The sequence below is a fragment of the Herpailurus yagouaroundi genome, unplaced genomic scaffold (assembly GCF_014898765.1).
Source record: "Herpailurus yagouaroundi ecotype Mexico unplaced genomic scaffold, PumYag 77, whole genome shotgun sequence".
NCBI lineage: Eukaryota > Metazoa > Chordata > Mammalia > Carnivora > Felidae > Herpailurus > Herpailurus yagouaroundi.
Genome location: NW_024412388.1, coordinates 32,038,591 through 32,063,619, shown reverse-complemented (window position 1 = coordinate 32,063,619; position 25,029 = coordinate 32,038,591). Strand labels below are relative to the sequence as shown.

The 25,029-nt window shown below is 40.4% G+C and overlaps 1 protein-coding gene across 17 annotated transcripts in view; it reads left to right on the top strand.

Annotated features, from left to right (window-relative positions):
- Positions 1-25,029, top strand: part of SCMH1 (Scm polycomb group protein homolog 1) — a 170,118-nt gene that overhangs the window by 78,617 nt on the left and 66,472 nt on the right. For 14 of the 17 annotated variants that reach the window (XM_040469813.1, XM_040469817.1, XM_040469812.1 and 11 more), the window contains 2 exons: positions 3,965-4,053; positions 9,143-9,386. The exons of 2 other annotated variants lie outside the window; for them this stretch is intronic. In XM_040469813.1, the coding sequence (XP_040325747.1) occupies positions 3,965-4,053; positions 9,143-9,386 (333 nt within the window). The remainder of the gene's footprint in view (positions 1-3,964; positions 4,054-9,142; positions 9,387-25,029) is intronic. One more of the 17 variants, XM_040469827.1, reaches the window with a different exon arrangement.

Here is a 25,029-nt window from a genome sequence, read left to right as displayed (position 1 = left end):
ATCAAGCCTTGCTGATGAATTGTATTTGAGGGGTGCTAGGAAGGGAGGAATCACAGGTGGCTTCTAGGCATTTTGATCTGAGCACCTGGGTTTTAATAAGTGGTGTCATTAAGTGAGCTGAGATACTGGAGAAAAGAGCAAGTTGGGGGCAGGCAGCAAAATCCAGAGTTCTGCTTGAGACTTACTCATCTTGAGGCCTCTTAGCATCCAAGTGGACTTACAGAAAAAGGCAGATGGAAATACAAGATGAAACTCAAGGCAGAGGTTTGAGCTGGAGATATAAATTGGCAGTCCTATTTGCCAGGGGGAGGATGGGGACCAAGAGGAAGAGAACCAGTGGCCAAGCACTGAGGTGCTCCCACTTTCAGAGGTCAAGATTTCTGACACACCTGTTCTTTTCTTCACAAGCAGGCCATTGTTTAATTGGAGGAGATCCTCAAGTAACTGTTTTTAATCTTCTTCCCTTCCCTCTTTCTCCAATATATGACCCAAAACTCTTTTTACCAATAAAAACAGTAAGGCAGGGCTGAGTGATGAAATATCTGAAGACATTAACATGCAGATTAATAATGAAGGTTCTGGAGACAGAGGAATTGGTCTTAAATCCTGCCTCTGCTATTTACTAACAGAGTGGCCTTAGATATCTTATTTAATTTCTCTAACCTCAGTCCTTCCATCTACAGTGGCCAGCGTGTATGTTATATCTATTATATATATTATTATATACCAAGCTGTGTTTTAAGTCTTTCACATGTATTAACCTATTTTAATCCTTAGAACAACCCACCGAGGTAGTTACTATTTTTATCTCACTTTATTTTTGAAGAAACTAAAGCCAGAGAGAGATTTTTGTAATTTGCCATACGTTACACATCAGGGAGGTGGCAGACTAGATTTAAATCAAGGCAGCTGGTGTCTGGACCAGTGCTACGTTTCTCATATCTAATTCACAGAGTTGTAGTAGTGATTAAATGAGATAACCCACTTAAAGTGCTTGGCACATAGAGCCTGGAACATCATATGTGCATAATGTTTTCTTTGGAAGCAGCATAGTGTAGTGAAAGAGAACCAGATGAGAGGGCTTAGGGCTCCAGCCTCATTCTATAAGAGCAACTTATGTGACCACAAATAAGTTTCTTAGCCCCTCTGGACTTGAGTTTTGTAATCTGCAACATAAAATTTTTGTACTGTATGGTCTCTGAGGGCCCTTTCAATATTAAAACGCTATCTATGACTTCCCAATAAAAATTATAGATACATTTGAATTTGGAAGGGGGGGTTCCACCTCACTTAGGGGGCTGGGGAATAAAGTACCTTAATAATTCCTTGGGCTGGTAACATTTCTGTGTTGCCCTTCTACTCTTGAAGGAGCTTGCTAGGAGGTAGTGAAACGGAATAGTTAAGAACCATGAGGTCTGGAGTAGGACCACCATTTATTGGAATCTTCATCACTTACTACCTTGGACAAGATGCTTGAGTTTCCATTTCATCTTCTGCAAACTAAGAAGAATAATACTGTGTACCTCATGGTAGTATTTCAAATATCCGGAAAGAAATTGCATGTAGAGAATTTAATACATAATAAGCAGTCAGTGCGTATTAGCTATTATAATATTACTCTAAGTGTTCCCAGAGCTGAGGGAACTTTTTTTTATTTTTTATTTTTTAGTTCTTTAAGTTCCATGTGACATGGAAGCTCCTGAGTAACCCTTTTCTAAGAAATGGAATTGGTGATTACATGGCAAGGCACTTGCTGGGAACTGAGGGCATGAATCTGAGTGTTCTGACTGAGCAGTCATTCCTTCTACTCCTCTCTTTTACCAGGGATAGCAAGCATTTCTCTCGAATAGTTGTGTCTTGCCCCGTCTTGCCCATAAGTGTAGTGAACCATTCATGGCCCATCTGCTCTAGGTTTGACTTGCGTCAGTCCTTGACGAACCTAAGGAGAGTTGTTTTCCTCACACACAGACAGGGCCTGAGTTTCTGGAGAAATTTATTTATTTTTTTCTTTTACCCTGATCAAAGGAAAAGTAGTAGTCAAGAATCCTTTGGCCGTGATTGCAAAAACTCAACTCAAAATAGGTTAGAGGAGAGGAAAAGGAGGAAGCAGGAATGACTGAGACCGTATAACCAAGAAGGTAAGGCCTGCTGCTGAGTGGGTTTGAACACAGAGTTGTAAACCCTCTCATGATTCCCCACATCTTGCTCTACGTTGGCTTTATTCTCAGTTGTTCTCCCTGTAGCAGTGCCAAGCCTACAAACAGCCTTATAGCCATGACCTCAGGGAAAGACTCTTCTTCAGCATGTCTGTCATGTCGGAAAACAGTTGACCCAACTGGGGACACACACACACACACACACACACACACACACACACACACTCTTGGTGTAGGGGAGTCTGATGCCCTTAAATGGCATTATTTTGCATTCCATGGCCAGGTTGGTAGTCATGTGATAGACATCCCCACCAAATCACATAGAATTTTTCCAAAAGGAAAAAAACTAGGCAAGCAAAAAAGTAAACAATAGCAATTTTAGATTAAGTGATAGGAGCATCCGCATCGCTGTCACCATTGTTGATGTGAAGGAGCTATCAAGACATCTTCTGACCTTGGGGAACTTGGCTTAGCCTAGCCAGCTTTGAGACAGTTTAATTGTACAGGGTGATGACTCTCTGATTTCCATTTTCTTCTCTCTCTCTCCATGCCCTCCCCCTTAATTATAGCTATTAATTAATATTCCCCAAAGCTGATTCTTCCCTTTTTCATTTTACCTGCACGCTGATAGTTTAACATAGTAGTTAGCAGTGTGGACTTAAGGATCAGACTGCCTGGGTTTCAATCCTGTCTTTCTAATTTGCTCATTTTGAAATCATAAGTTTACTTTATACCTCTTTTCTCGTCTATAAAAGGAAGACAGTAGCTACCTTCCTGAGTTGTCTTGAGTAGATAGACTGTGGAAGGTGACTGGCTTAATATCTAGTCAAATGGTCAGTAATAACAGATGTCATTGTTGTTGTTATTTCCAGCTCTACAGCTTTGAGGCAGCCTATCTGTTCTTTTGTCAAGAATAGGAAAGCTGAGGGCGATTGGGAGACTATCAAAAAGCACAAGATTTGGGCATCTCAGGATAGAGAGTTGAAGCCAAATCTGAAGGAGGCCTTTGGAACTCTAGCTGGAAGACCTAACTCCGATAACAATCTTATTTTTACAATTTACTAGTTAAATGGTACATTCTTATTGGCTTTTACTTGCTGAACGACAATGGACAATTAATCTCTCTAGGCTTCTTTTTATTCTTTTGGAAAATGAATATTTTTGGATAGGATTATCCCTTCCATGATCATTATTGTCTGATCCTTAATTGTTTAAGTAAAAATGAATTTTGGAAAGCGTTCTGTAGTCGTGTGTGTGTGTGTGCGCGCACGCACACACGCGCACGCGCATGTGTGTGAGAGAAAGAGAAATAGTGAGTTAGTTTATATTATGATAAACCGAAAAGATTTACTTGTTTATTGGGTGTAGCATGTTACGTACCTGGTTTCTTCATAAGAGATTATCATATCCCCTTTCATGCCCCACTGTCTAGATCATTTCTAAGTATTTGTTGATCCTATCTCACATCTCTTTTGGACTTGTCAAGGAAAGATTTTTAGACATTATAATACATATTTTATAATACTTGTCGTAGAGCCCGAAAACTTGGTTGGGGATTTTGTTCCACTACTTACTTTGCAACATTACCTTGGGCAAGTTACATTCCCTCTCACGTGCCTCATTTCCATGTCTGTCTAATGAGGCATTTCTTCTATTTAACCTGTAAGTCCTTTCCTAACAGTCTGTGACTCTGTAACTATCACAGCATAGGTTGTGGCAGGAGTAGCTGGATTCCAAAGGGAAAACTTGGTATCACCAGTCCCTTTGAAACCTATTTTTTTATCTGTCGCCCATTATGTTTGCTGCAGGATTTCGGCTGAATGCCTCTTCTTGGCCCATGTTCCTTTTGAAGACACTAAATGGAGCAGAGATGGCTCCCATCAGGATTTTCCACAAGGTATGGTGTCCTTCAGATATCACCACTGCAGACTGCTAAGGTCAAATGCTTACATTCTTTCATTTACTAAGCCCCTGATGTCTACTTTATATTTATGGCCTGAGGATGCCTTCTCAGAAACTAGTTCAGTGGAAGGATTTTTTAGTACCTTATGAAGCAGCAATGATCCCTGTAGGAAATTACACCATAAGTTAGGATTTCTGGTTTTTGGGTCCCAGCTCCACCATTAATAAGCTATGTCCTTTTGTCCTCATCTGTAAGTGGGAGTCTGTCTACCTCACAGGATCGTTAGGAAGTTAAAATGTGTTTATCAATAAAACATAAAATATGATATAAATCTAATGGAGCTGTTCTTATCCCAGATCTTGGAATTCCCTAAGTTCCATATGCTAAACAGAGAGAAAGGAAGGAGACTATTTTTTGAGTGTCTACAGGATGTTTGGAGTTGATATACACCATCTCATTTAATATTCACAGTTAACTTTCTGAAGCAAGAATTATGATTTCCACTTAACAGCTAAGAAAATGAATACTTTTGAATAAAGAACTTGCCCAAGATCACATGGCTAGTAAGTGGTGGAACAGGGATGTAGAACCCGTATCCATCCTTTCTTGTCTCCCAAAGGATGAGGCAATCGGTCTGCTCTCAGCTGAACTCTTTTAATGAGGTCAAGGGGCCTGAACTAGAGTTGCCTATGCTGCTAGTTAAGTCTAAACCCTAAGAGCACCTTGGTTCCCAGAATATAGTGTACTGGGCAACCTAGAAACCCTTTCGCTATAGAATATATCAAATTGGTGGTGGGGCGGGGGGAGGGAGACCCACAAATATTCTTTTAAATGCTTTGCTGAGCTACCAGAAAGTTAGAAAACTCTCCAGAGGCCAGAATGAAGAAGGAGAACCAGTGTTAAGTGTGACGTACTGTACCTGCAGGTCCCTTAAGGGGCTTTGCCAGTCTCACTTTCTAAGGATCTTGTCTCTTAGCAGCCGTGGTAGGATAGATGAGCACTTGGGCCTGTGCAGGGCAGTGAAACAGGCCCTGAGACTGCCACGCAGACAAGTAGGTCAGGTCCCTCAGGTGGTCCCTCCTAGTGAAAAGACTGTTAATACTGCTGAGGAAGGTGTCTGCCTCAGCTCTGCAGTGGGATGCAAATGGGAGTCACCGCCCCTGATAAATCAGCCTAACCCGTGCAAGTCCAGATACACCGCATGTGTTGTCTAGGAACTTCAGGGCTGTATGGAGCTCTTTCTGAGTGCCTGCAGAAGCAAACCCAAAGTCTCTCTAGAGGGTTTGGTTGCTTTCAACACAATGCCATAGGAGTCCCAAAGGTGAAGCACCACTGAAGAGGAGTATTCTGTTCAGAATTCCAGAGCCCTCAAATACTCTCAGAATAAACCCAACATGATGAGACATCAGTGGACCCAACAAAACAGTAAGGCTATAACCAAAGGGCTTCCAGATAATAGAAATAGCAGATAGAGATTATAAATTAAGTATTTGAAAATGATTAAGGAACAAAAAGAAGGAATTTAAAAGTTGAGAGATGTACAAAACCCTATTTTTAAAAATATTTTAAAAAATTGAAATGAAACTTAATGGTTAAAAGTACAAATTAATAGGTAAGTATATAAGAAACTAGGACTTAGATAAAGAAGAATTAACTGAAAGATGTATGTAAGGAATTTCCCTAGAATGCAGCACAGAGAGATAAAGAGGTAGAAAACATTAAGGAAAAGAGACCAGGAGAATAATACTAGAAGGTCCAACGTATGCTGAACACAAACTTCGGAAAGACTAATTAGAAAGAATAGAGAATAGGAATATTCAAGAAGGTATTAACAGAATTTTCCAGAGTGTGCAATAAAGGCAAATACATACCTTAAAACATCACAGTATTAATTGAAGTCCAGAGAAAAGATCCGAGCAAGTAATCACACAGGGTACCTTCCAGAGGGTTACAGGTAGCGTGACAGCACATTTCCAAACAGCAGCCATACAAACCAAAAGATCATAGAACAGTATCTTCCAAGTACTGAGAATAAAATTACTGTCCACCTAGAATTTTATATCTAGCTGTACTATTATTTCAGAACAAATACAAAACCAAGACATTTCCAAACAAACTAGTACAAGTAGATACTTTCAGCCACTGAAAGAACAACTGAAAAATCTATTTCAGGAGGAGGATCATTGAACCCAGAAAATAAGAATGGACGTAATAGTGATGAGGAAAGATTGCTTAACATGTGGGTAAAACTAAGCAAGCAGTGCCTGTAACTGTATAAACTAAGTATAATAACAATGTGGAACTAAATTATCAAATACCTGTTAACTCAGGAGTAGGTAAATTTCAGGAGTAGAGATTGTTTGGGACTGTACATATAATGAGTTTTAGACTGAATTATGTCAACTACACAGCTACAGTCTCAAGGCAATCTGCTAAAAGATTCTAAATAGAATGGTTAACATCTGAATCAATGGAGGGGGTAAAAAGAGAAGAAAATTCAATTTACTGTAAAGGAGAAAAAGGAACCCAGAAAAATCAAGTTACATAGAAATGTAGGCAAGATAATTGTAATAAATTTAAATATCTCAGTTATCGCAAAAAAGGTTAAACTCATCAGTTCAGTCAGATACCCATTAGATTGTTTTTAAATCTAGCTCTATGCTGTTTATAAGAGACCCTGCTAAAATATACACCAAATGTTGAAAGGGAAGGAAAAGACACACCAGGCAAATCTTTGTCAAGAAAGCCTATGCTAACTATACTGACATTAGGCAAAGGAGACTTTGTCGCTGAAAGACTTCATTAAAGAGGCCACAATCTAATAAAAAAAAAAGTACATGCTCCTGAAAAACAGTGCCTGAGATATGAAAGCAAAATTTGACAGAATTTAGACAAATTGGAAAATCCACAGTTGTTGATGAATATTTCAGTATATGTCACTCAGTAATTGATCAATAAAGCAGACAAGGAAATTGGTGTATCAGTCAGCATAAGCTACTCGGTATTAAATCAGCTGATAAGTTTTTTGTTTTTTGGTTTTTTTTTTTAGGTTTATTTGTTTTGAGAGAGAGAGTGCATGTGTGTGCCACTTGTGAGCCAGGGAGGGGCAGAAAGAGAAGGAGAGAGAGTCCAAGCAGGCCCTATGCTGTCAGTGCAGAACCCGATGCGGGACTTGATCTCACAGTGAGATCATGACCTGAGCTGAAATCAAGAGTCAGACACTTAACCGACTGAGCCACCCAGGGGCCCCAAGCTGATCAGTTTTTAAGAGTCAGTTTCAGGGGCGCCTGGGTGACTCAGTCGGTTAAGCATCTGACTTAGGCTCAGGTGGTGATCTCACAGTTTATGGGTTTGAGCCCTGCGTCAGGCTCTATGCTGACAGCTCGGAGCCTGGAGCCTGCTTCGGATTCTGTGTCTCCCTTGCTCTCTGCCCCTCCCTCGTTCACACTGTCTCTGTCTCTGTGTCTCTCTCTGTCTCAGAAATAAATAAACATTAAATTTTTTAAAGAAAAATAAATAAATCAGTTGCATTTCTATTTAACAGCAGCAAGTGGCTTGAAAATAAAAATTTTTTTTTTTAATTTTTTTTCTTTTAATGTTTATTTATTTTTGAGAGAGAGACAGAGCACGAGCACGGGAGGAGCAGAGAGAAAAGGAGACACAGAATCCGAAACAGGCTTCAGGCTCTGAGCTGTCAGCACAAAGCCCGACACGGGGCTCGAACTCACAAGCCATGAGATCATGACCTGAGCCGAAGCCAGACGCTCAACCGACTGAGCCACCCAGGCGCCCCTAAAAATTTTTAAAGATAGCACTTATGATAACAATAAAATAATATGCCTAGAAAATGTTAATAAAAGCATGAGATACTTATAAAGAAAAATTAAAAATCTATATTAAAGAAAAAATCTACATTAAAGAATACTTAAATGGAGAAGACTATTATGTTCATGGATGAGAAGGCTAAATATCATTTATACAAAGGTTATTTCTTTCTAAATTAATCTATAAATTCATTGTGATTCCACTCAAAATCCAAAGAGGGGTTTTCTCTGGACTTGAAAAGCTGATTCCATGGTATCAGCTTTCATACAAAAGATCATATGAAATTCATAATGAAAGATCAGGGAGAAAGAATAGCCAAAAACATACTAAAAAATGACAAAGTAGGGGACTTTTTCTACCAGATACCCATTTAATAAGACCATGTTAGTAAGACCCTGTTATTGGTGCAGGATCAGAGTGTAAGACCAGAGAAAGAATAGAGTGTATAACACTTTTTGAGAACTTTATCTTTGCAACTACACTGCAGATCCACACCGTTGGACAGAGTGAGCAATGTTACGAGCACTTAGGAGGGCAATTTGACAATACTTAATAAAGCATAGGATGTATATATCTGTCCTATAATCCAGCAATTCTACTCCTACTTACATACCCGAAAGTAACCCTTCCACATGTGTGCAAAAGAACAAGTGCAAGAATGGTCACTGAAACTCCTGAAACAGTGAACAATTAGAAATGATCTTAAATGTCCATCTGAATAGAATGAATATGTTGTGATATATACATATAACGGAATATGAACTATTAGCACTTGAAATATATTGGAGCTAAATTTATCAACATAGGTAAATTTCAAAAGTAACATTAACCACACACAAAAAAGTTGTAGAATGATATGTATGGTATAATACCATTTATATAAAATTTTGAAGTATGCAAATGGATGCATATATATATATATACACACACACATATATGTATATATACACCCACACACATACATACATAGTAAAGTATGAAAACATGCATGAGGAATGGGCACAAAAGGGATTCAGCTTTAAAAATGTTACCTTTTATTTCTTAAAAAAAATCAGAATCAAAATGGTAAAATGTCAGGACATAAAAAGTAATACTTTGGTATACTCTGAAATTCATTTAAAAGAAAGACTACACTTTCATTATAAATCTTCGGTAGCAGCCGGTGACTTTTTCATCGTTCCAAATTTGGTAGCAGTCTCTTGGGGCACACAGACTCTGTGTTTGCATCTAGGTCTGTATGTTTCTGTTTCTCATCTAGGAACCACCCTCGCCTTCCCACAACTTCTTCAAAATGGGAATGAAGCTAGAAGCTGTGGACAGGAAGAACCCTCATTTCATTTGCCCAGCCACTATTGGGGAGGTGCGGGGCTCAGAGGTGCTTGTCACTTTTGATGGGTGGCGAGGGGCCTTTGACTACTGGTGCCGCTTCGACTCCCGGGACATCTTCCCTGTGGGCTGGTGTTCCCTGACTGGAGACAACCTACAGCCACCTGGCACTAAAGGTAAAGGCTCATCCATGAGCTCTTGAAATCAGGACCCAGGTTGGTAAGGGAGGTTACCTGGGTCTCCCACGGTCAGCGTATCTTCAGTAAACCTCACTAGTAGGCAGCTTAGGTAAACACCAGTGTCTACCCGAGAGCAATCAGGAACAATAAGAATTTAATGTCCAAGGAAGCTAGATGTGGAGTTTGGGATAAAGTAAAAGTTCCTTACTCTAAATATCGTAGTTTATTCTCAGGCAACTAGCTTTTCCTCCCTGTCACTTTTGTTCCTAACCTGTTTCAGAGTTTGAGTAGCATTGATTGTCTCAAGGTGCACCTCTCTCTCGGGTCCCAGGGGCTTTGCATATGAGCTGGAGTAGCAGTGTGGCATCAGGATACTGGAGAAGCACCGTAGCACAATGGGAAAAGCATGAACTTTGAAGCAGAGTAGACTTAGGTTTGAGTTCCAGCTCTGCCTTTTTTTTTTTTTTTTGCCAGCCGTGTGGCTTTGGGCAGTTAGTTTGCCTCTCTAAACCTCAAATTCTCTGTCTGTAAAAGAACACCTGCTTCATAAAGTTATTGTGAGGAATAAATGAGATGATATGGGTAAAGTGCTTACATAATATCTGGCAAATAGCAAGTGCTAAACAAATGTTTTTATTATATTACTGCTGCTCTTATCATAGTTATTACATCCTGTATTATATTTATTATAATTACTAGATAATATATAATATGCCACATTATTGGTATTATAATGCTATTATTATAAAAATAACCACTACTAATGGAAGAGTATGTATAAAATGCTAGAATAGTGCCACAGAGTAATTGAACAGTAAATTATGTTTCTAATGATGATGGTGTTGGACATCATCCCGAATAGAATTTGAGATAGCTGCTCTAAATAGAAGAAATACTAAGAATCTCATCCCTGAAGTCTAAAAGTGCTAGTTAATCTGAAGGCGTAGAAAGTCACCCTTCCTATTGTCTGTCAGTCCCTTTTCTAAACCTCTGTCAGTTTCATTCATTCAGTTAGCCTGGTATTTATTGAGCACTTACCTGTGAGCCAAGCTGAAGATACAGCAGTTACAAGGATGAAAAACACTTCTGCCCTCCTGGAACTTCTATTCTAGTGGGATGAGATAGGTGATAAACATCGAAATCACGAAATAAACAAGATGATTTCAGATCCAGTTTCTCCTCAGGAATAAAGTATAATAAAATAGTGGCAGCAAAGGTGGACTGAGAAGGGGTTTTTTGTTTAACAGCTTTATCAAAGTGTAAGACAAGTGAAACAGACGGCACATATTTAAAATATACCATTTGAAAAGTGTTGACATATGTGTGCATCCATGAAACCATGACCCACAATCAAGATAATGAACATATCCATCATGCTCAAAAGTTTCCTCATTCCTCTTGGCAGAGGGAGGAGGTTATTTTTTTTAATGTTTACTTATTTTTGAGAGAGAGAGAGCGAGCATGCACAAGTGGGGGAGGGGCAGAGACACACACACACACACACACACACACACACACACACACACACAGACTACGAAGCAGGCTCCAGGCTGTGAGCTGTCAGCACAGAGCCCATTGCGGGACTTAAACCCACATACTGCAAGATCATGACCTGAGCCAAAGTCAGATGGTCAACCCACTGAACCACCCAGGCACCCTGGGAGGAGATTGTTTAGATATAATTTCTTTTCAGGAAAATTTGTCTGAAAAGGTGATATTTGAATTGAATGATCAGAAAGAATTCCAAGCAAGGACAGGGCATACATATCATGGTGCTGAGACGTGCGTGAGCATATGTGTTTCAGGGGCAGAGAGAAGACTGCTCCTACTCTAGAGCGCTGTGTGGGAAGGAAAGTGGCAAAACCCTGTAGGACCTGGAAAGCCAGAGTGAGAATTTGGATTTTATTCTAAACATGTGGGGAATTGTTAGAGGGTACTATGTAGGGGAGTGACAAGATCCGATTTACTTTTAAAAAGTCACTTGCGCTTGTATCCAGAATTCAACTCAACAATAAAAAAGGCAACCCAATTAAAAAATGGGCAAAGGGTTTGAATGGACATTTCTGCAGAGAAGATAATATAAAAGGCCCATAAGCACTTGAAAAGATACTCCCATGTCGTTAGCCATTAGGGAAATGCTAATCAAAGCCACAAGGAGATACCGGTTCACATCCGTGGGTAAGATATAATCAAAAGGCAATAACAAGTGTTGGTGAGAATGTGGAGGAATTGGATACATGGCTAGTGAGATTGTAAAATGGTGCAGCCACTTTGGAAACAGTTTGGAAGTTACTCAAAGTATTAAGCCTGGAGGTACCCGTGACCTAGCAATTCCACTCATGGGTATACACCCAAAAGAACGGAAAACATGTCCATAGAAAAATGTATCATGTATGTTCATGACAACATTATTCATTGTAGCCAAAAAGTGGAAATAGCCCAAGTGTTCATCATGTGATGAACAGATAAATTAAAGGTGGTATATTCATATGAAATCTTGTTTGGCAATAAAAAGGAATGAGTCCTGAAATAGACTACACCACAGATGTACCTTAAAAGACATGAGACTGAGAGGAAAAAGCCAATCACAAAAGCCCACACGTGGCATGATTGCTTTTGTATGGGCTATCCAGAAGAGGCAAAAACACAGAGACAAAAGTAAATTAGTGGTTGTCAGTAGCACGGGGGAGAGGGAAATGGGAGGTCACTTTGATCAATATGGTAAATATTCTCTGCAATTAGATCGGGAAGGTGTTTGCACATCTGTGTATCTACTAAAAACACCGAATTGTACACATTAAAGGGGTGAAGCTTATGGCATATGAAGTATATATCAATAAAGCTGTTATTTGAAAACTCCCTCGGACTGCTTATGGAGAATGGATTGTGCTGTGCTGACTGTGGACGAGGAAGAGGGGAGAGTTGCTGGGATTAGGTTGGTGGCACTGGGGTGGGGAAAACTTGAGATGGGGCAGGGCAGCGGTCAGACACACTTCTTGCCTCAGGAAAGTGCTATTCCTCCATATGCTTCAAGAAACAAGCACCTGAGATTGCTATGAGAAACAACCCGTTGCTGTCCCTCGGCAAGCCCTGTGAGGCAGTATCTTCTGTGGAAGCAGAGAGAAGAGAAGTGCCTTGGAGATAGTAGCGGAGTCATTTTTGCTTACTTGAGACAAGTAGGATAAACCTCGGTGCTCCTGGCTATGTTCAGTGAGTAGGTTGGTCTTCTCACTTTCTTGCCTAGGCAATTTCATCATGCTTACTGTAAATCTCGTAGCGTTTCTCCACAGCCACAAGACCAGGGAGTCTTTGTGCCCAGGAGTTGCTGGGCAGGTATTCCTTTGTGACTGGGCACCATGCTGATAAGAAATACGACTATGTGGTTGATGCTTCCAGAGGCGTTTGCTGACTGTTTCCATCCTCCTCTTTGCGTATCTGGGGACAGCTGCGATTTTGAACAGCAGATGACCAGATCAGCAGATGGCTCAGAGGTGGAGAGAGACCTTCTTCTGGTTGGCATTTCCAGACCAGATCCTTTGGCCATCATTCCAGCAGCCAGGGTTCCTCCAACAGTTCCCTTGCCCCCCTCCCCTCCCCCTCCGTAGGTTCTCCAGTGTGGCTGTTCAGTAACAGCAGAACTTCAGCCACCTCAGTGTCCTGGCTAGGGCGCAAGTGATCCAATGTGGAAAAAATGTGGTTACTCAATTCTTTTCTCAAAACAAGATGTTCTCTCTGTGTAAGCCTGTTCTCTTTCTAATCATGCTGTCTCCTCCTCCCTTCCTACCTTCTGGCCATTCGTGTGCAAATGGTAAAAATTCAAACTAATATGAGATTGTTTCTTGCTCTCAGCAAATAGGAAAAAACACCGATTTTATTCAGTGTTTTTTACATGCGTTATTTCACTTTATATTCCTGGTAACTCTCAACTAGGCATAATTATTTTCAGATACATTTTATTTATGAGAAAAATAAATTTCAGAGGATTAAGTGACTTAGTTCTGTTGATATTTGAGTCTAGAGGGAGAAGTCATGGAGATCTTCCAGTAGGACCAGCTGTCAAGGCCATTTAGAGCCATATTGCCTTCACACATGTCCCCCCTGTACTCTCCCCATTCTCCTACAGGCTTTCTTCAAAGCTTCGTTTGAGACCCTGGATTTTGGCTTCCAGATCCTGATACGAAATAGGAAAGAAGCAGTGTTGGGGAGTATCAGAGCTTTGAACGAGGGTCTAGTCCCAGCTGGGCCACAAACTTCTGTCTGTGAGCAAGTGATTCCTAATGAGAGGTTGAACTAGGTGACCCTCGATGGCCCTCCCACCCTTGTGATACTGTCCATTCCTGCTCTTGGGGATGGGTAACAAGGGACCCCTGTGACTGTCTCCTGCTCGATTCTGGGTCCGGCTCACCTACCACTTTGCTCTGCCCTCCAGCCACCTAGGGCTCTGCCTCTCTCAGGGACTCCTGCACGCTGGCCATTTTCTCCTCTGCTAAGAGGTAGTAATCCTTTTAACTCTTAAACTTCTGGCGCCCAGCCAACTCTCTTAAGAGCAAATACAAAGCTTACAGCTAATCCAGGGTACTTGGTTATAAAAGGCAAGCATTGTTTTTGTTTTTTAAGCTCATCACTTTTTGTGTGTGTGACTTAACATAAAACTGAAACAGGCAAGTTTTACTTTTTAAACTTTAAAAAACAGAGAGTTCGGTCCATTTGGCTCGACTGTAACGCTTAACTAGGCTTCTCACCATCCTGACATCCACACTGATTTCAATCTGGGTGAGCCCATTTTAGATTACAGTTTAGCTTCCTATGCAACTTTTACAGTAGGAAGAGAATGTGAGCTGTGAGCTACCGCGCATTTACGTTTTTATTATAAATTAATGTGTTGCTGTCTGGATTATACTCCCAAGTTCTTGTGACTTCATAGAGTGTAACTGGGTCTGGCTGCTCTCAATATGCTGATACAAATATGGGGTCCAGGAGAGGTGCTGCCCTTGAGCACACCTGTTGGAGTAAAAGGTCAGCCGGGCCTCCTCTACCTTTTCATTCCACCCCTTCTACCTGTGGCATCATACAAAGAGAATGCTTCATAATCTGACTCGGTGCTATGGTTGAGGGGAATAGTAGTTTTACTCTAGTCTAGAGAGTAAGAATTTGATGCTTCAAAACACAACTTTCAGAATATCTCTTCACATTGTTTCTGTGAAACATTTAAAAAGTATTTTCCATACTTTATGGATGGCCTCTTCCCCTTATAAAACTATCTAGGAAACTATACTATAGCCACTTTGGGATTCTGGGTCAGAAAGAGGATTGGTTAAATTGTAATCCTAAACTGTACACGGAAAAACCAGGGTAGAGGCGAGAATAACACAAGCCAGGCTAAACTGTAGGTCACAGCATGTACACAGCACGTAGGTCAACTAATGGGTTGATTTTCTTCAGCCATCCATCCATTCATTCAAGTTCTAAGCCCTAAGCCACAGCTGAGTGCTAGTCATTGGCTTAATTGAGGGAGCGTCTGCCTTTAGAGTTTACAGTTGGGGAGTGTATAGACAAATAGAAAATTACAGCTTCAAAGTGATAAAGTACAGAAGGGCCCCTACCTAGTTTGAAGACTAGAAGGTGGAGGTCAGAGGAGGCTTCCAAAGAAAGTGACATCAGACTGACACCGGAAGAAAAATTCTAGGTAGCCATGGAAACAGAGAAGTAGAGGCCCAAGATTTAAAAAAAAAAAAAAAAAAAAAATGTGTTGAGGAACTGAAAGATGCTTAGACAACTAGACTGTAGCATGGAGAGAGAGGAATGGAAAGCGGAAAGGCTGGAGAAGAGCCCTTTTAGACTGTTTTAAAGATTGGGGTCTTTGCCCTAAAAGCAGTGAGAGACATTGAATGGGCTTTGTAGAGTCGCTGGTCAGATTTGTGTTTTAGAAGACCATTCTGGTAACAGTGAAAGGATAGGTGGCTTCCAGAAGGTGGAGGCAGATGTGCCTATTAACAAGCTGTTATAATATGCCAGTGAGAGAATTGAGGCAGTGACATTGTGGTGAAAAGGATAAAAAGATTGGCGGGGGGGGTGGGGGTGGGGGGGACATATTCTTTGAATAAAGAACCCAAAATATGAGTTCTTACAGTCGAACACCTGTCGCAACTACTTTACTTATTTAACAAATAATTACCCCTACAACATGGAAATTTTGCTAGTTTTTCTGTATAAGCCTTAATGAGAAAGCTAAAATTCTCCTTTTCATTTTGTCTAGGAAGTTAGGGTTTCTTACTGCCTAGACTCCTTGTTAAATGGAACTAAGTTATTCATCTTCATCTCCCCAGCACTTGGCGCATGGTAGTTATTCAGTAATGATTTGCTGAGTGAAGTAGATCACGCTGAATATTCTGATTCCATTTCTGTTCATCAGCATCTAAAGCCACTACTCCCTTAATTACCAAAGTGAGAGTGCTACTCCCATTTTCACAGCAGAGTGAAATCCATTTAAACTAACGTTCTGTCTTATAAATTTTGGAAACCTTATGGCCAAAAGTCAGGATGGCAAAGGCCACTCGTCTCCAGAAACATTTGTACAGCTCTACACCTGCCCTTCCATCCCACTTCTTTTGCTACTCAGCCACAGCAAGCAGGAGAGCGTCCTCTCCATAGGAAACTTCTAGCAACCAACATGCCGTGCCTATCTCTGAGAAGGCGTGTTCACTATGTCACTAGCAGTGCGGGCACATTGATCAACGAGCGAAACAAATTTTTTTGGTGCCCTTAATGAGGACAGCTACTTGGTTGTTTGGCTGTTTTCCTTTTTACCTTCTCAGATATCCTAATTCCAGGCCTCGCCTTTATTTAATATACCGTTTCCTCCCTCCTCCACACATGTGCATGCACACACAATCTCTGTCATCATCGCAGATGTGGCCTTGTACTCTACTCACATCTAGAAACTCCAGCCTTTATTCATCCGTGTGGCCGACAGTTGTAGAGCCACACTTTTGGTGGTGCTAGGCTCGGTGGAGGTTAGAGACAGGTGCCTGCTTCCCAGGTTGAGTGAGTAATTGAAAGAAAATGAGCATGTGCTCATGTGCTATGCGCCAGGTAGCACAGGGAGATGCCTGCTATGGGTTCTATCTGAATTAGATGCCTGGACATCTCAAGAAAACTGTGCCAGAAGTGTTTAAATGCTCTATTTTGGTCCAAAAAAATACATGTATTTATGAGATGAGGCTTTCTCTTGATTGTATGCTGATGGTACACAAATAGAAATAGGAAAATGGGGCAGTGACATGAGACACTAGATTATGAAGTGGGGATCTAGGTTCTCCCACTGATTGTAATTATGTCTGCCTAAAGGACATTAAAGTCCTGTCCCATACCTCTCTTCCAGCTCCCATAAGCTGCCCCTTCGGCTCTGCCCAGTTCCCTTGCCTTCACCAGCCACAGATGCCTGAGAATGGTAGCAGTTTTTTGGCACATGTAATGAAACAACTGGCATCTGTCAGACTCCTGGAAATAGTGAGATGTGACTTAAATAGTTCATAGATTTGACCACACCTACTGTTTTCTTTAGAATTCTTAGACCCATGTAGTTTTCTTTGGCAGCCTTTTATTGAACACCTACTATGTGCCAGCATCAGTACATATCAACTTGCAAAATCCCCTAGTTAAAAAAAAAATTTTTAACGTTTATTTACTTTTGAGAGAGAGAGAGAGACAGAGCGTGAGCGGGGAATGGTCAGAGAGAGAGAGGGAGACGCAGAATCCGAAGCAGGCTCCAGGCTCCGAGCTGTCAGCCCAGAGCCTGACGCGGGGCTCAAACTCACAAGCTGTGAGATCATGACCCGAGCCGAAGTCGGACGCTCAACCAACTGAGCCACCCAGGCGCCCCAGCAAAATCCCCTAGTGTATGTGGTTTTTAGGAAAGCCGGACTGGAAATCAATAATATAAGCTCTATGTAGTCACATTTTTTCCCTTAATTATATGATTTTTTTCAGGAAATATTGCAGGTGTAATCTCAATAGTGACTTACTAAGTAGACCATAAACATCCATGTATGTGAAAGAAGACGAGGAAAACTTGGCAAACTCTTTGACAGAGCAAAGAAAAAGCAAGAGTATGAGGGTGATACAGCAAGAAGGCAGGAGTTTCAAGCTTTTGGGATTCACTGTCTTACGCTATGGAAAGCTGGACTGCGCTCGTGTGACTGTGTGGCTGACCAGCATGCGCTTCACAGGGTGCTTTCACCGAGGGCCCTCGGTTTCACCAGACACATTCACAGATCATCTTCTGAGAACACATAGCCCTACACCTGCAGAAATTGCTCCCAAATCCTCTTGCCTATTACCCTCAACAGCTAAGGCCAGTCACTCCTTTGTCGGTAGTAGAAGGTTCTTAAAGTTGGCTTATGGTCCTGTCATGCACGATCTTATTTTCCTGTTTTCCCCCACTCTCTGTAGATTTATCAGTTTAAAAACTCACAGGAAAAATGAAACGTCTTTATAGTTGTAGACGTCTTCCCCCCATGCTGTAGGAATTAGAGTCCAGCAGGAAAGAAGGAGCTAGATCTGGAGAACCGAAAGTGTTAACCGAGCTGGATCAGAACAAGAGGCAACCCATGCTGCATTAAGTGAACTTGATTTAGAGGAGTGGAGTTTCAGCCTTGGCATCAGCCCAGCTGGCAGCACATAGCTGAACCCAGCCAAGTTGAGCAAAGCTAATAAAGAACACATCCTCTAAATTACAATGCCAAGCCAACGATACACTGCTGTGAGTGAAAACAAGATCCCAGTCCAGGAAACTGATAAACCAAATGGGTTTCCCCCTGCTCCTTTTTTCCCCCCATTGTTCATGTTCTATGTCATGTAGACACACACAAGTTGGGCTTACTTAACATTTTGTACATCAGTTTTCAATTCCATATACTGTGTTGTTGCCAGAGAGAGGAGAGATCTGATAATGAATTTTTTTTGGCAAATAAGACTCTTAAGGATTATTGGAGAAACCTAGAAGTCAAAAATACTCTGACACCCTTCATTATTATAAGTAGGCATATTTAGTTCATTATCTTCCTTCCTTTACTTGGGGATACACTCTTGTTTATCAGTTTCAAGGTAAAATAGTGGGAAGAGCATGAACTTTAGAGACCAAACGATCTAGGTTCAAATCAACCTCTGTGTGTTCAGTTTCTCCATCTTTAACATATCCAAGTATAATGGTTGTCTCAGGAAAAGGCACTTGTGGGATTGTTTGAGTTGCAAGCTAAAGTAGCCACTTTTTCATGGAACATCATGTGTAATTAAAAGAAAAACCGACTTGGATATTTGGCAGACTCTCTCCAAAATTAAGTGAGCTGGTCACTTTAAAGAAGACAACCTATAAGCATTTGCTGTAAATGATCAATTTAAACTTTCAAGTGAAAATCAGAATCTTGGGAAACTTGTATCCATCGTGAGCTTATCTTCGCAACATGTGAAGGCTTCAGAGTCACTCGTTGCCATGTTCTCGTCTATCTAGAAGTTGTTTTGGTTAAGGTTTATTTATTTGCCTTAACATTAAATATAAGATGTCAGGAAGGTAAATAAAGTCATAGAAGTCTAGAATCTCAGGGTTAGAGGGAACTTCAGAAGTTATCAAATTTAACCCTCGACCTAATTCAGGCCTCTCCCTGAGAGCGTCCCCATAACTACATATCCAGCCCTTACTCAAATTCTTCCAGAGACAGGGAGATTATAACCTCCCAGAGGTGAACATTTTTCATTTGTGATAGCGCTAATGACTAAAAGTGTTCTTGCTAAATTTGAGCTGAAAACTGCTCTCCCCCAGTATCTATCTCTTGGCTCTAATTTTGTTTCTTGTTTCACCCAAAGCCTTCTTCAGACACCTCTTGATACTCTTGTTCCTCCAGGCCTTTTTCCTTCAGTTATATCTGAAATTGGATAGTTTCTAAGCCCCTCATCAGCTTGGATCTCTTCTTGACCCATTTCAGCTTACCGTGTTGTGCCCAGAGCAAACTCCGCACATCAGGGATGGTCTGACTAGTGCAGAGAGGATTGGCACTCTCGCTTCCCTTAAGAGAGCATTATACTGCCTAGCATGTTGAAAATGAGGGATTGCATTTCCTCTGTTTTTATATACTTAAAATGGTTATAGTAGTTTCTTACCCCTTATCTAGGTTCAGTACAAGTTGAACCAAACTTCAGGACATAATGGCCATGTTAGAAAGGAGAATTTTCTGGCACCTTTTTTTTTTTTTTATTTCTCTGCTACTGAAGGGTAGGGATGATAAATCACAAGATTTGGAAAGTCCTTTTACAGTTCTTTTTTATCATACTGTCCAGGTTGTGACACACCCAAGTATTTTCCTCGGGGAAAAGTTTTCATTAGATAAGAGGATTCCTTCTCTTTCCCAAAGATAGCTTTTCTTCATTCAAACCAATAGGGATCATATAGTATCAGCTGAATAGAAACATGGAAGCCTGCCTTAGAGCTGAGTTCTCCCACATACCCATGGTCAGTAGTCAGAGTATACTTTAAAGGCAGTCTCATTTGTAACTTGCCATGGAAAAGAATGTAGATCATAAAAATGCTTAACCTTTTGTGTATCTACTATTTTGGTATTACATTAAACTAACCACCTTTTATAATGTTGTTTAGAAAGATGTTCAATGAGCACCATTTTAATAAGAAAGGAAGTTAACCTTTTCAGTGCCACATAGAAGGTTCCAAACCACCTGCGGGGTTTGCAGGAGCGTAATCCCCCCTCCCCCCCACCATCCACTTATCAGAAATACAGTCCAAGATCCCCGTGGATGCCTGGAAACCACAGATGATACTGAATCCTATCAGTATATGTATTATGCTTTTTCCTATACATATGTATCTATGGTAAAGTTAGACATAGTAAGAAATTAACAATCAGTACTAATTTAATAGAACTAATTTAGTAGAACAGTTTTAACACTAATTTAATAGAACAGTTTTAATAGAACAGTTTTAATTAACAGTTTTAATACTGTAATTAAAGTTATGTGAATATGGTGTCTCTAAGTATCTTCTTGTACTGTACTCACCCTTCTTGTGATGGTGTGAGATGATAAAATACCTACTTAATGAAATGAAGTGAATAAAGGGGACGTTGTGACGGTGTTAGGTACTGTAGACTTTGGTACATCAGAAGAAGGATCATTTGCCTCCAGCCTGCATGGATAGTTGAAACCATGGAAAGCAGAACCATGGAGAAAGGGGAACTACCGTATTTGACCTTGGTTTACATAGGAAGAAACTGAAGCTCAGAAAGTTTACCAACAGGAATAAGAAGTAAAATTTGTTAAGTCCCTAAATTATATCAGACACAGTGCTTATCATATCCACATCCTCAAGCAGTATCTCAACCAAACCTAATAATAACCCATAGCTCAAAGGGGTTAAAAGATTTGCAAGGACCTGAACCTAGCTCCATGGGTTTCTAACGTCAAAATCCATGTTTTTTCTACTATACCACGCTTCATTTCCCTTGTGCCTCAAATGAGGTTTAGAGATAGCCATTAGGTAAATGAGTCTGAGATAATTGTGAATGAGATTGAGTTAATGAATGTGAAAGTAATTTCAGAATTGTGAAGTGTGATTCTCACGTGAGAGGTTTCCATCAGTGATTTTGGAAATGCATGGTGACACCTACCGCAAACTCCAGGGCCCTTTTTCATGAGGTGGGGATGAGTTTGTGATACGTGTTGGAGGTAGAAGGAGAAGGATCGAGAGTGGGAGATAGACCCTTCAAAGCACCAATAGCTAGTTACTGTACATCTGGACAAAAGAAGTCCGTTTTCCAGGCTAGTCACAACCAGCTGTTCAGTCATAGAAAATGAAATACAGTAGCTCTCACAGGGGAAGTCATTCATAATTGAGTAGAGTAGAGCCACCTGTATATATTATATAATTGTGCAGTCAACTAGGCCAATTGAGATATTCCTAAGAAATTTAACATTCATGGAAGTAAAAGGGAAGAAGAAAGCCGTCTGGGGCACTGGGTAGGATCCCCCAAGGATATTTTGAATACATGCAAGTTTGCCTGTCTTTTCTTCCCACTCTTGGAATAGCTCTCAGTAGCCTGTCTCTCTGTTTTATGCCACCTGGAAGCCTATTTGGATAAGGGCTTATAGTGCCTATCTAGTTACTTGTACTTTTTTTTTTTTTTTTAATGTTTACTTATTTTTGAGAGAGAGAAAGAGCATGAGCAGGGGAGGGGCAGAGAGAGAGAGAGGGAGACATGGGCTCTGAGCTGTCAGCACAGAGCCCAACACAGGGCTCAAACACATGAACTGAGAGATCATGACCTGAGCTGAAGTCAGACGCTTAACCAGCTGAGCCACCCAGGCGCCCCGTTTGTACTTTTTAAAAAAATGTTTATTTATTTATTTTGAGACCCCCCCCCCCGGGGGGGGGCGCCGCCCCCCCCAGCGCGGGGGGAGAGGGAATTCCAAGCAAGTTGCACGCTGTCAGTGAAGAGGCCAACTCAGGGTTTAGTCTCACAAACCGTGAGATCATGACCTGAGCTGAGATCAAGAATCAGACATTTAACCTACTGAGCTACCCAGGTGTCCCTGGTTACTTGTACTTTTTAGTGACAGTGTATCACCACACTTTTTCTTCTTTTGGCTTTCATTTGTTTATGTGTGTCTTTGTTTTCAGAATTATGTTACTATATCTCAAATAAAATAATATTCTCATCTTGATTAACTTGGCAGGAGCTAGCCCCAACCCCATTGAAATTTTTAAATAGTATTATATTTATATATAATAAAAATTATAAATTTTTATAAAATAAAAATTAATTTTATTTTCCACATTAACATGGAGAAGCAGTTGGATTTCCTTTATCTTATTACTTATCCCAGTAATGTCTGTTGACCTATACCTGGCCTTTTAGTGTAATATATGAGGCTAAAAATGGAAAATTCAGCAGTCTATTCAGAAATATTTAATGAGTTCCTACTGTGTATTCGCAAGTATGCTAGGTATAACAGGGAATATAGTTTCATTAGGGGAGATGAGATATGAATAAATAGAATGTAAAGTAGAAACAATTGTTGCTGATTTGACTTTCTTCTGCATTTAGTTTAGATTTGAATATTTTTTAGAAACATAGAATTCTCATAGAACTTCCAAAATAGAAGGATCTTTTTAGAGATTTACTAGCTGTGTGACTTAGAACAACTTATGTTAACCTCCCTTAGCCTTAGTTTCTTCATCTGTAAAATGGAGGCAATAATATTTCTTACAGAGTTGTTGTAAGGAGTTAAATGAGTTCATATATTAGAGCAACAGCCAGCACATTCTAAACTCTCCAAAAAATGTGAGTTATTAGTCATTCTAGTCTGATGCTGTTATTTTAATAAACAAGGAAATTGATGCATAGTAAGAGTAAGTCACTTCTTCGAGTTTTATTTGGGTTTGCTATTAGATGATATGTGTTTTTCATAGGGTGATAAAGAAGGAGAGTCTTTCATGGGTCATATTAAAACAGTTTAAGTTTATGTGTATTACATAAATCCTTGTAAGTTATGTGTTACATAAGTGCTTATAAAATAGTTGTTGTTAAACTTAGAGTGAAATATTTAAGAGTTGCCCAGAAACAAATGAAGTTTCAAAATAATGCCGTTCAGATTGAATCGGTGAAAAGAGGGAAGTTGGGGAGGGCTTCTTGAGATTTGTGTTATTTGCCAAAGGACACTTAGAGTTGATAGCCACCTGAAGAAGTGGTTGGAAGGGGCATTCGAGGGGAGCTCACATGTACAAGGCACAAGCCAGGGAGAGAGAATCCTGAAAACTGACACGCAGGGCATATGTCAGAAAACTAAAATCAGATGAGGTAAGGTAATAAGCAGGGCCTGTTCAGAGGGACCTAACCCAGCAAGTAAGAAGAGACCACTCAAGTGCTTTAACCAAAGCAGTGACATGATCATGTTTGTGTTGTAAACAGATCCCTATGACCTGTCAGGTAAGGGATAGAGGTAATGGTGGGAGTGGGTAACTTAGAGGCTGGGAAACCAGCTAGTTGGCCATTTCAGTGATTAAGGCAAGAGATGATGAGAATCATATTTAAGGTAGTGGCAGGCAGGATTGTAGCAAAAGAAGTGAGTTTGAAATATTCAAGGGACAATTTCTCTGGGAAAAGCCGTGCTCTTTTAAAGCCACATTCCTTTAATCTTTCAATGCTAGGGAATCGTAGAACTGGAAGCAGTCTAAGATAAGATGCTGGGGAAATCATGGACTTGATGTCAAACTAAATAAATGGAATAAATGCTAAGTTAGAGATAGACATGTTGTCAGCCGAATATGGCAGATCTAAGCATAAGCAGATACAGAAACTAGAAAACTAAATCTGAAATCAGTCAACAGTTGCAAATCAGGAAGACCAGTTGTTCAGATGAATTTGTGACAAAAGATACAATTTCTTCCAACCTTAAAGGCACAGCACTCTGAGCCAGCTCCTGACAGGTCTCCTTGATGTCTAAACATACCTTTTGTTTCAAAGACACTAAAATAACTACTGTACATCCATTGTTTTAGGTAAAGTATACTTGCCCTTTTGTATCCTTAGACATACTGCAGATTGCCAGAGCTGGAGCAGAACTGAAGGTTCCCATAGTGATTAAAAACTAGCATGTGAAGACATGGCATTTCTTTGGACTAGGTTAAAAGGCCAGAAATTACTGCTAATGTGTGCATTGCCAAAAGCAGCTGGTCCCAGATACGGCCCAAATTACTCTCTATGAAGTAGAAAGCTTTAGAATGGTTTCATACTAATTATCAGCGTGAGAGGAATGAGCACATACAGCAGGGGAGAGGGAGACAGGACAATGGCCTGTCTTGTGCTCTTTAGTCTTTAGTGGGCCCACTTTAGTCTTCGGACAGGACTCCCATTGGCTGTTATCTTCTGCTATAACAGCAATGCCGGGTCCCAAAAGCATCAGGATCGCAAGTACTGTTCTGCCAGAGGGGCCCATTGGCTGCTGTCCTCTTTTCTTTTGTTTCCAACCCTCTCCAACCTGCTCTGCCCCTCAACCTCCCATGTAGCAGCACAGTAACAGTTCACCAGAGTCAGAAGGGAAAGAGGCTAATGTTTATTGAATACCGTGCAGCCAGTGCTGTAGTGGTCCCATCCTGTGTTATTTCATGTTACCTTGACAATAGCCCCTTAGGTAAGTACTACTATATATTTTACGAAGGAAGAAACCACAGCGTATTTCAGAATCACACATCACATTCAAATATCCATGGGTCCAGCTCCGGCTTTGCCGTTAACTTCCTGGGAGATTTTTAAGCAAACATTTTTTTCCCTACAATGTTTAGTTTCTCCATCTTTTAAAAAAAAAAAAAAAAAAAGTCGTAATACTCTAACATTCTGTTTTGGGTAAATCATCCAGTTAGTAATTGGAATAAGGCATAAAAGGTTAGTGTCTGTTTGTCCATACAGTTGTCTTTGTTATTGGGCCTGATCTGTTCATCTGAGCCTCCCATCTTCCTCCTCTCCTTTGCCACTGTTAACAACTTGTATATTTTATTCTGATTTTTATTCTTTACAAATAATTTTTTGAAATATAATTTAATCACACTGAATATTATATTTTTATAGTTTTTTGCTTA